Source organism: Lytechinus pictus, chromosome 16 (assembly GCF_037042905.1).
Source record: "Lytechinus pictus isolate F3 Inbred chromosome 16, Lp3.0, whole genome shotgun sequence".
Lineage (NCBI taxonomy): Eukaryota > Metazoa > Echinodermata > Echinoidea > Temnopleuroida > Toxopneustidae > Lytechinus > Lytechinus pictus.
This window is the reverse complement of record NC_087260.1, coordinates 13,418,241-13,430,741: the sequence shown is the minus strand read 5'-3', so window position 1 is coordinate 13,430,741 and position 12,501 is coordinate 13,418,241. Positions and strand designations below refer to the sequence as shown.

General features: G+C 36.2%; 1 protein-coding gene across 1 annotated transcript; it reads right to left on the bottom strand.

The window, feature by feature from the left end:
• Positions 1-84: 84 nt before the first annotated feature.
• LOC129278592 (succinate dehydrogenase assembly factor 2-B, mitochondrial-like) lies at positions 85-4,912 on the bottom strand. The gene is made up of 4 exons (XM_054914734.2): positions 4,818-4,912; positions 3,751-3,914; positions 2,605-2,714; positions 85-1,768 (listed from the first exon to the last, which is right to left on the bottom strand). The coding sequence occupies exons 1-4, from the start codon at positions 4,887-4,889 to the stop codon at positions 1,638-1,640; spliced, it is 477 nt and encodes a 158-aa protein (XP_054770709.1). The 5' UTR covers positions 4,890-4,912; the 3' UTR covers positions 85-1,637.
• Between the last annotated feature and the right edge of the window lie 7,589 nt (positions 4,913-12,501).

Sequence of the window (12,501 nt, the reverse complement as noted above, 5' to 3'; positions counted from 1 at the left end):
TTGAGAATACGGCCACTGAGTCAAAATGCCCCCTGAAACATGCATGAACACCAACACACACCACAATAGAAATTTCCAATGGTATACATGTATATGTGTTATTTATTCATATTTACATACAGATATCTTACAGTGACAATTCAAAGACATTCTGTGGACAAAGGCAATCTAAGGGGGCATTGTCTGCTTATACTAATGTTATAATGCTAATGTGGTTCATCTTCTGCCACTGAAGCATAAGTACAGTTAATCTCGTATAGGTTGACGTTAACTTTTTGTTGAATAATCAACAGTTATCAATTATCAATAAAGCATTTTTTTACCAGAGTGAACAAAACACGATTCAAAGTGAGATTTCTCCCAGGATTGCTCCATAGGTTTACATGGACCAAAGATATTTGACTTTAGCAGTTACCTGTACTCATTTCCCTCCACCTAGATATAAATTATGAATTTATCTTCATGTATTTTTTTCTATTGAAAAAGCTTTGGAATACATATCACAAATTATATAAAATGAAATACCAGCACCTCTTTGGAGAAAGATCCTCTTATTGTATTACGAGGGCTGAATCCTAAGTGATTATATCTTTTATTTCTATAGAAATTCTGAATGCAGAGAACAAGAAGCTGCACCAGAGATGACAAATGCTCACTGCCAGGATACCATACTGTGAAATATGTAAAAAGTAACAACCCAAAATTCTCATGGCTTAGGGGCTTTATCAATTTTTGTCAAAGATAGCTGAAAGCACTGACCAAAAATCCCTTTCACAAATCTCTCCAACAATAATTATCAGAGGACTTTTCATTTTTGTCAATGATACCTCACGATACCAGAGACTAATCAGTCCGTGCCACCTCCTCGAGTGGCCAGAAAATAAACTGAAAGTCACTCTCTTCTACAGCAAACCACAAAAATAATTAGAGTAGGGCAATTCCATAAAATGATCAACCTTTTTGTACGTCCGACCCCCATTTTTCTCGAGTCTTACTTCATTAACTGACCAAATCATGGTCCTTTTAGAACATTACAGACTGTCAAAAGAACAGGAAATCAGAGACAGAAAATGATATGAAGGCCCCACATATAGGGGGTCGGACATACATATTTCATGATATTTTATGAAATTGCCCACTAGTATATTGCCACTTGGTCTACTTTCCATCTGGCCTGGTCCCACATGGTCTAATCATTCTTCGTCTACAACCGGTTCATCTACTAACTATTTGGTCTAACTGTCATTTAGCCCATCAACCACTTTGTCTTATTTCCATTCAGGCTATATGCATTCCATCTAAAATACACTTGTTCTATTAAACAGCCCTAGTGTATATGAATTGATAAACTGTATAAGAGCCAAAGTTTCATTTGACAAAGTGCAAAATATGAAGTAGGCAAAAGTGGTTATCAGACTGTTTGGGCATGAGACCAAATGAAAGCGAGACCAAGTGATGGATAGACCAAATGGTAATTAGACTAAATTTACAGTAGACCAAGTGGGTTTAGCCATGATGGTGTTAGACCATCTGCTTGTAGATCAAGTCAATATCAACCACATTTGGTTTGACATATTTTAATATAAACAGTCCATTTCTCGAGAAGGATTTCATTTCTCTGGACCGGTCATCTTTTCTCATGTGTGCCTCTGTTCGTTCTCTGAAAGATCAGGTTGCCTGATGCGTGATTCCATGTCAGGATTCTTCGCAAATGTCTTCAGGAGATCCATGACTCCATGGTCGTATTCCTCAGGTGTTGGCTTGTGCTCTGTGGAAATTTAGGAATACAATATCATAGATGCATTATATTGTATTTATTATGTTTTAACAATATATAATTTATTCATTTATACAATAATACAAATTATAACTACACTATTTATTTTTAATTGACTATAAATCATTTCTTGAAATGCAATGTATCTACATGTATAAATTTAATTTCAGTACATTAATATGTTATCTTTTTTAATGATTTTCATAAATTGATACAAAAGAACAGAAAAGTGGCCAGGGAAAGCCAAAACCAAAAGTGGAAACCAATTCCTGAAAAACTAAAAGGCTTATTATTATGGAGGCTGTTTTTTTTTAATTCTTTTGATTTCAAACTATATTTTGTATTGAACCCAATAGAAGCTCTTTTGCAGCTTATTTTTGTCAGAGAATGACTTATAAAAATGATAGTGAGTCATCTATGGTTAAAAGTAAACTAAGAATATTCCCTGCTTAAATAGTAGCATAAAGGTTGTTTGACATAAATTCTACAACTTCTATGTCGAAACAAGTTTTAAAACTATTAAAAAAAATATTAAAAAAAGGATTGATCACATGTAAACCAGACTTCAACACCAATAGAATCATTATTTCTAGTAGAATATTTGGGGGTTTTCATTTCTGAATATAATATGACAATTTTCTTTCAGATATTTCCTTCAAATATGTTTTAAGTAATATTGGTGCTTGTCCCTAACTTTTTTTTTTGGTTGTTGTTGCTAATCTGGTAAAGCATTGGATAACACATCAAGCTATAGGTCTGTTGTATGCATGGTCCCTATGCAAAGGTCATGGGAATAATATAATTCAGGAGTTGATGTGTTAACTTACCAACTACCCAATAGAAGAGATCCCAATCATTGCCAGGCTTATTGATCAGGTTATCATACTGGTCAAGTTGCTCTTCATCAAATCCCTCTAGATAACGACCAGCAAATGTGCTGTAATGTGTAAACAAAGTGAGATTAAAGATTAGTGACACATGATCATTTCACTATACATTAAACAATACACAATACTCATATCAGACAGTATATATTCATATATTCAGTGGTCAAATATGAACATGGCAGCTAGCTCGGGATCAACATTTGGACTGATGTCTTTATCAAAAATATCTTATAGAAAAAAAACTGAGTAGGGATTCAATAGACAGGGGATAAATGTATGCTGAGTTAAGAAAGGATGAGTGAGAGGAAGAAACAGAGGCAGAAAATAGGGGAAGAGAGGAAAGAGAGATTTGGACATGGAGCAGAAGAGATGGGATTAGGAATACAGATTACTGTATTTGATTTACTGTAATTGAATAAGAATATTTCAAAAATGAAAATGAAGCATGAGAAGTTGTTTGTTGCCAAACAGAATAATTATTGCTCAGCGCGGATTTATTCTATAAGAAAAAGTCTTCGATGACTGTGAGGGGGCTTAGAAATAAGATGTGGTTGAAATATCAATCACCAATTTTTATACTATTTCCTTACAATGTACAAACATCATTTGTTTAAATGCATCACATGTGAATATTGGAATGACCTAAATGAGACATCCATTTAAAGGTAAATGCTAGTTTTGGTAACGATATCAAAATGAGTTCGTACAGAATCCAATGAAATGACCACCAAAGTGTCTGTTTGTATAAATGAAACGCATGTGCCAAAGGATTCTAGAAGAAATTGTGTAATTGCTGAGAAATCAGCAAATAAGCACAGGATTCGGGTAGAGCGTCGGGCCCGACGCTCAAAGCAATAATTATACACAGTCCCACGTGCGCTTATCTGTGTTGGGGAAGTTCAGTCTGAACATTTTTCAGCGTAGATTTCAAGATTTCACAAAGTTCAGTTTATGTAACTGTACCAGATCTAGATCCTCGATGATATACTGACAATTAAGCCTGGTTTTACAGACTTTCTCATGAAATCAGTGTTTACTACAACTACTGGAATTTCTCTTTAAAATGGTGATGCATGTCAAAAGTACCTTAGAATAATTCCATTTTCCAACATTCCTCTTTTACGACTCTGATAAATGAGCCTTGCTCTTTTCAGCTCAATGGTTTCATTCTGTGGCTGCTTCCACTCTGGAATACTGGGTTCACCTGAAGGAGACTGATATGTACTCATGGATGCCGTCTCTCTTAATACCTGATACGAATAAAAGGAAATAAAAGATACTTAGAACTGACTGATCAAGCCCATGTATCTATCTGGCACAAATTATTTACATTACTTGGCAGATCTAATGGAAAAATACTTACTACACAAAATATCAAAAGTAAAAGAGCAAAAAACTTCTAAATTAATGAAAGGTTAATTATAGTGGTTTAAAGAGATATTCTAAGCTGAAATTATTGATTTGAACAGATACAGTAAAATCTGACAATTAAACAAGACAATTAAACAAAACAATGGAAATTTCATTAAAATCAGAAAAGATAGAGGCCTAGCTAACAAATTTATGTTATTGTGACATTTTAATTTTAAAAAGCTTTGCATTACTTTGTCTTTGGTGAAATATTTCTATGCATGTGACATGTCGTCTTCATGAATATTCGATGAGCAAATTATTGATGTACCAATCCTGATATTTTGCTGACTTAACAATACAGATGATGTTATATCCTCACTTATTATTCTTTTGTATTATTCTCTATATCTATGAACAGATGAAAATATATTTATTCAAAATGTGTATCCACCAAGTAGACAGTCCGAGAACGGAAAAAACAAAGTGTACAACTACAAGAGAGGCTTAACATGCACACATAGTCGACATCTAGATCTATATTTAAAACATGAAATAAATCTAATTATGATTCATAATAAATAAAAGGGTGGGGACATGATCAAAGTCTGGTGCTTCATTCATTGTTGTTAGAGAGGTAGAGTTATGGCGACACCATTTCGGACACATGGGACCGTAGTCATTTTCCTGACCAAATAAAACTTCAATTCACTTTTAGAAAGGTAAAAAAAGTGTTTGGAAAGTCACTACAACTTTGATTGAGTGAAAAATATTAATGAAATGAGTAAAAAATTAAAACTTACGAAAGATTTTCTCTCAAAATTTGAAAGAATTCGACGAGATGGTCGCAGCAGACGACTTACATAAGATGCCATTTTTACGGAATTGCATTCTGGGATAAAACAAAGTTTTATAATTGTTTATATAAGTAGAAATTAAACTCGGAAAAAATATATTTAAATCACATTTGTCACTGGTAAAATATTTATTTTCATGTTATTTATTATTTTGATAATGAAAATGAATAGATTTGAAATCTTAAATGAGTAATTTGTGACTTAATTTTTACCTCTTCGAAAATAACATAGCAACAGCTGAAAACAATATTTTTTCGTTGAATGACTTGAGCAGGTATTTTATATATCTTTTTAAATGATTTTTTTGGTCCTTTGGTGTTCAATTTTCATTTAAATATATATTTTGGAGTAATATGATTGGCGGGTGCAGAGCGTGTGGTGTTTCGGTGTCGCATTCGATCGAAATGAGGTGATTGTTTATGGACTAAAAAAACTTGATCGACTTATTATGTGTAGTCCCGAGTGTGTGTTTTTGTGTTGGAAAATTCAGTTCGAGATCTCGCTCTTGTTTCGCCCGTTTCGTTCGGCCCGGCCCACTCACACGTATTGCGAGGTTAGTAATTACTATTACTAAGTATTAGTAAGTTTCTGCTGATTGAAGTTCGGCAGGTGACTTAGCAGAAATAATTTCAGTCTAGCAGGTGTCAAGTCTTGAAGCCTAAACTAAAGTAAAGCCAAAGCAAAGCCAAAGGGTGAAAAAGATGGTAAATTACAGACTGGCGAGTGGCGACTCATTCATGAAATATAAATTAAAAGTGAAAAAATCCGCTGTTCTTTTTGAAAAATCCGACTCAACTTCAAAATGGTGGAAAAATATTAATGAATTTCGGGCATTTCATGTGACAGCCTGGGAAGAGTTCCTTTTGCCACAGGCACAGCCACCGAATATTGAAAATAAAAATATGGAGAAGGTTCAAAATAATATATCTAGCCTTGATATAGAACATGTATGATGGGAGAGTGGAAGTATGGTTGGAACTACCCCTTATCGACCACCTAATCTTCTAAGCATCGTATCTGCGAAAATATTCATCAATTTTACCCAGTTTTCGTCTCATTTGTGCAGAAAATTGAGCAGATCAGATTCCCATGTTTCGCTCGGCGACTCCGATTCAATCCGCGTATATATCGACGACCAACGAATACAACGATTTTACATTTGCTCATTTGCACCCGTCTTTTGAAACCGACCACCCGCGGTACATTAAGTTTACGACCGATTCTTGTCGCGGTGGCGAAATATTTTTACTCTTCCAAATCAGTTCTATGATGTCAACATGCTAAATGATCGTCTCACTACTTCCACTGCGAGCTCCGGCACATGATTCGACGATTGACGACGGATATTAGTTCTAGAGCCATTTCCTATCAGATTTCTTGGTTTTTCAGCGGGGTTTGGGTCTGGTCAATACAATTTTGATTAATTCTACTAAATTTTTACTTCTTGTTGCTCCTTTTTTTTCTCGTAAAATCGATTCTTACCTTTTCTATGGACACTGCGCCTACTCTCCCGCACGTATCGTTTGTAATACGCAATAATTTTAACGCGCGCAAGGTGGTCGGTTTAAAAAGAGGTGGTCGATATGTGGTAGTCTCACCATACATACCAAAATAAGGCTCTATTCCGTCAAATTTTCGAGGAGAATCGAGTGCATGTAATTGTCCATAGACATCGGTTAAGTTGGTCAGTAAAGGGTCTGAAAGCCTAATAGACTAGTCGAAGTATTGTCTTATGATCGCTAGAAAACCCCTTCGGGTATCAGCGCTTCTTGCTAGCATAGCGGGAAGAATCTTGACTGCAATTACAACAATGTGAGTTCGAGTCCCAGCTAAGGTAAAAACACCTTTAAAAAAAAAAGTGATTGAACCGGAAGTCTCGACAATCTTGTTATTTTGGGTGGCTGTCGCAAGAGGAACTCTTTCCCACCACTTTTTTGTTCAATCTATTAATGACCAGCCAAGGTTTTTTCCAAGAAAATCAAATATTTTTCTCCCCAATTTTTGTGAGATTTTTGGCACACTTATAAGAATATTAGGAACATTATCAACTGATTTTTTTTGTGGAATAAAAAGAAATTCAGGTTCAATCTTAAAGTAAAATTTTAGGTGCACAGACATGGGGCCCCCCATCATAATTCATTTACCAATTTTTCTCAGTAGGTGGAAGGCTCACATAGGCATACATGTAGGACTTAATTCCGTTTTTTTTATAAAGTTTTTGATTTGTAATATAAGATTAAAGGTAAATTGTGACATTGGTTTATTTCAAAACTTTCTTTTAGATTTCACTCTTCGCTTTTCAAAATACTCATAAACAAGTTCTGAGTCCATAAAATGTATTGCATTGGCCAAAAGAACTGTTTTTATTCTCAAAAAAATATATAAAGAAGAGAAATTTTGCCAAGTGAGCTTTCTTTTGATGCAGATTTTGAAATTGATATAAAAATGAAGAGCGCCACCTTGAGACCAAATGACATCAATACCTGCTCATGAATATTCATATCCATCGCCTCTGCGCTTGTCTCACGTGCCGATCTGTATACCGGCTATACAGTACAGTATCGGATTGAACGGCGGAGTCTGTTTGCGACTTTTTCATTCATATCCTGTAGGAGCGTGTGCATTCGCGCAGTCCCTCGACGGCAAATTAAATAACTTGGAAACAACCAAGGAACTTTTTTAAATGACCATCATAATAATTGTGATGTTATGCACGTTGTTTTTCAAATCGCGGAGAATAGGTCCTACGTACATCTTGATATCTGGGCAGAGTACCAGGTACCGAGAGACGGCTTCCTTCCCTTTCCTTGCTTTTCATCTTTGCTTCGTTTCTCTAGCTGTATTTTTTTTTCTTTACTTGTCCAGGGTATGAAGGGAGGGAGAATTATGGTTGCTTGTGAAAGGGCTATTCTTATTTTTTTTCCCGTTTTTTATTTCTATTTTATAATTATATTTACATACGCATTTTTGTTTCGATTCCGATTCACTGAATCGTTATCAATTTCTTCAGGTTCTGTATTTTGATTTGTTCATTATTATAACGTGTTGTAACATTTTTTTTAAAGGAAAAGGAAATCATTTTGTATTGAACTAGCTTTGCCGCCATTCTTCATTATTTTGCTTTGTGCGTTATATAGGCCTATAAGATGCTCTTTCTCTTCCAGTGATTATTTGTCAATATACTGCCTCAATGTATTTATCACAAAAAAAATGACAAATACCGCGTGGCCTATGCCTTTTTTTTTTAAACAATATATTCTGGGGCGGATCCAGCTTTCACTAATAACGGGGCCGGGGTGAACAATATTTTCATCCACATTTTTCCCGATCGATCGGCAGCTCAAAGCTAGTTTTTGTTGGAATCTATAGTCGTAACAGTACTAAACCCTATAAAAAATGCGAGCGTGAGGTATTATTTTCGGACTGTGTATTGTGTCCTGAAAATTGATCTGAGCAATATGATCATTAAACAATTAAGATGCACACTGACGGATAAGGTGCTCAAAAATTTGAATAAGTAAAGGCCTATTTAGTTCCCTTGTTCGTTTTACTATAAGCCCTTCAACAATGTTTCCGTGTTTTGTATTACATTGATCAGTTAATATTTCTTTCTGTCTCATACTATTTCGATATGAATTATACCTTGTCATTGTACTTGTTACTATGATTTTATATACTAATAACTCTGAACTTGTGAACCTGTTTAACCATGACTGAATGAATAAATCAATAAATGAATTGGTATAGATGAATATATGTTCCATCGAACAGGCAATGCGAACACAAAGCGCGGGCTAAATTGTTTTTATACTTGTGTAGTGACATGATTGGCTCCCACCCCTCCCCAAGTCTGAATTCCCCTCACCTTTTTTTATTCATTCTTCCTCTTATATTCCCCCCCTCTGCTTTCGTTCATATTACTTTGCGCCGCCAATATCGGGGGGGGGGGGGGGGCGTAACGTCGGCCTCCTGGATCCGCCTATGATACCGGTGCGTAGGTCTGTATGTTTCTGTTTCTGTTTCTGTTTGTGGTAACTCCCGTATAGGAACTCGGCAGGACAGCATTTTGCTGGTAAACGCCAAGCTGGTATATAACCAATTACCTATGAAACGTTTTACGTCTAGGTTAATCAGTCATAGTGGCTGACGTTATAGACGACAGATATCACTCTCGGGCCTTTTTATCAAACGTGGAGACAATGGCAGAGTTGGGATTCGAACTCACAACCTTGCGATTATGAGTCCAATGCTCTAACCACTGGACCACACGACCCGTTATAACCATGTTATAACCATGTAACATCGATCCCCCTCCAAGTTTCTCTTTGCATTTTTCTTTTCAACTTGTTATGGTAGTATACTGAACAAGAACAAGTATGACGTCTCCTAGGTGCCTCTCCCTCCACCCACTCCTCCTCGGTCCGCTGCATGTGCTCGGATAATAAAATTACGTACTTATCATGGTGATATATATATAATAAAAAACAAATTTTATTGCAAAAACTGCATTACTCGTGAATTTGTGTTTCGCATTTCTGATGTCTTATTAAATATATATATATATATTCGAGGACATACAGCTAGGCGGAACTATTTGGGGGAAGGGGTCTTCCATCTCTGTGTGATTCCGAAGTTCCGATGATGGTTCAGAGAATGTACTTCATGCAAAATCACGTTTTGGCATGACCTCTCAGCGCTGGGCATATCGACGGACAAAAAAATGCAAAAATGTGATGGATCGAAATGGTAAAAAATATATATTTTAAAGAAAACCATCGTTATAAAATGCAGTCATACCAACATATTTTTGTTAATACCAGTTTGAACTTAGATAAAAATTATAACCCGAGGCTATATTAGCAGCAGGGGCGGCGGAACCGGGGGGCGGCAGGGGCACTTAACCCCCTACATAAAAAAATCCCAGTAGGAAAAAATGCCTTTTTTAAATGGAGAGTGCACTTATTTCAAAATGATGTACATGAATGTCCCTTTTCAAAATAAAATACCCTTTTTGAAGTCAAACGATACATTTTAGGTTGGAAATCACAAAATTTTTGGCTCGCGCTTCGCGCCCACATCATTTATTTTTTAGGAAGGCACTCACTTTGTTTTGGTTACAACTTGTGCTTATAATGTTCAATTTTCAGGTTTAAATGTCACAAATCTTCAGCTCGCGCTTTCCGCTTGCATCAAAGGTACACATTATGTTCTTGGTTTCAAACTGCTTAGAATATCCAGTTTTCAGGTTGAAATATTACAAATTTTCGGCTCGCCGCGCTTCGCATCAATTATTATTTATTAAGACACACAATTAAGTTCTTGGGTTAAAAAAGTGCTTAGAATGTCCAGTTTTCTGGTTGGAATATCGCGCTCGCGTCCATTCTTCAATTAGATGCACATCTTTTTCATAACAAAATTGCTCGGAATGTTTGATTTTCATGTCTTATTAGTCATGTTAGTACAAGCAATGTCTAGAATTTATAGCTCGCGATTTGCGCTCTTAACACCTCGCAAGAATGCTCTTTTAACAATAATTTGCGCGATTTGACCAAAAAGCGGCGAGTTTCACAACTTCAGATTTGAAAATGTTCAAACTGTTTGCTTGCTACGCTCGCTCCCGGAAAAATAAAGCCTAAATAGATATTTTATCAATCAGAAAAGACTTTAAAAAGGTTTTGCTCAATTTAATTACTACAAAACGCACAACTACTTAACACAGATGATAATCTCATGGTGAAAATATAAGTTTGCATAAAAAATGCAATTTTTTGCATATAAGTGCCTTTTTTCGCTTTGTCCCCCCCCCAAAAAAAAAAAAAAATAAAAAAAAAAATTGAAAATACGTTCCGTCGCCTATGATTCCGTCACCTATGGCACTCGCTGGTATTTGAATATATCATCATTTACACCCTCTCAAAGAAAGCAGACTTACTTTTGCCCTTTATTTTGCCCACAATGGAACTTACAGGAAAGCATATCAAACAGGATGCAAATGGAGGTCTATTCAGCCGGACGTTATTATACGCTTTGGAGTTTGGATTCTTGTTTGCCTAGAAAACGTAAAGTATTTCAAGAGTTTTTATATTTTCATAACATCTTTGTCCTTATTTCTCTATATCCGTAGCTCTACCATGTGCGTATTCGGGGGCGCCAAAATAGGGAGAAAAGGGAAGGAAAGAAAAGGGGTTGACGAATTGCTGTTTGACATGGGGGGGGGGGGGGGATGCGCCGAATTGATGTTCAACCTAGAGTATGTATATAGCGGGTGCCGAATTTATGTTTTGCTTAGGGGCGCCGAATTGATGTTCGACCTAGGATGTGCCAAATTGATCTTCATCCTAGGGGGGGGGGCGAATTAATGTTTTACCTCGGGGCGCCGTATAGATGTTCGACATAGGGGCACCGAAGGGCACCGAAATGATGTTTAACCTTGGGGATGGGGCGCCGAATAATTTTTTTCTATATACGGTTGTCGAGTTGCTGTTTGACATATAGGGGCGCCGAATTGATGTTCAACCTAGGGGGTGCCGAATGGATATTCACCACACGCCAATTTGATATTTGTCTCGGTGCATCAAATTCAGGTTCAATTTACCTAGGGAGGGGAGGGGGTGCCAAACTCATGTTTGCTCCCATCAATTACCAATCATGTTCATGATTACCAAAAGTGCCTATAGAAAGTCCTAATTTTAGATCAGAATATAAAAACAAATTCATCCTACTCTTCGCATTAATTGTTTAGTAAGGTGGCGATCCTGTTCATGGTAAGATAAGTGCTTAGAATGTCTGACTTTGTATCAAAATATATAGATTTTTATTCAGCTCGCGCTTCGCGCTCGCATAAACTGTTTTGTTACTGATCATCCTTTTCATGATAACCGAAAATGCTTACTAAAATGTCCAAATTTTAGGTAAGAATATGAAAAAAATTTCATCTCGCTCTTTGCGGACGCATCAATGTTTAGTTAGATGACAATCCTGTTCATGATTACCAAAAGTGCTTAGAATGTCCACATTTTAGGTCAAAATATCAATCACTTTTTAAGCTCGCGCTTCGCACTCGCACAAATTTACGAGGTCAGAATATCAAAAAATTTGAACTCGCGCTTAGCGCTCGCATTAATTATTTAGCTATATACCCATCCTGTTCATGGTTATAAAAAGTGCTTATGATGTCCAGTGTTGGATTGGGAATTCAAAAATTGTCAGTTCGCACTTCGTGATCGCATAAAATGTTTTGTTACTGATCATCCTTTTCATGATAACCGAAAATGCTTACTCAAATGTCCAAATTTTAGGTAAGAATATGAAAAAAATTTCCATCTCGCTCTTTGCGGACGCATCAATGTTTAGTTAGATGACAATCCTGTTCATGATTACCAAAAGTGCTTAGAATGTCCACATTTTAGGTCAAAATATCAATCACTTTTTAAGCTCGCGCTTCGCACTCGCACAAATTTACGAGGTCAGAATATCAAAAAATTTGAACTCGCGCTTAGCGCTCGCATTAATTATTTAGCTATATACCCATCCTGTTCATGGTTATAAAAAGTGCTTATGATGTCCAGTGTTGGATTGGGAATTCAAAAATTGTCAGTTCGCACTTCGTGATCGCATAAAATGTTGATAG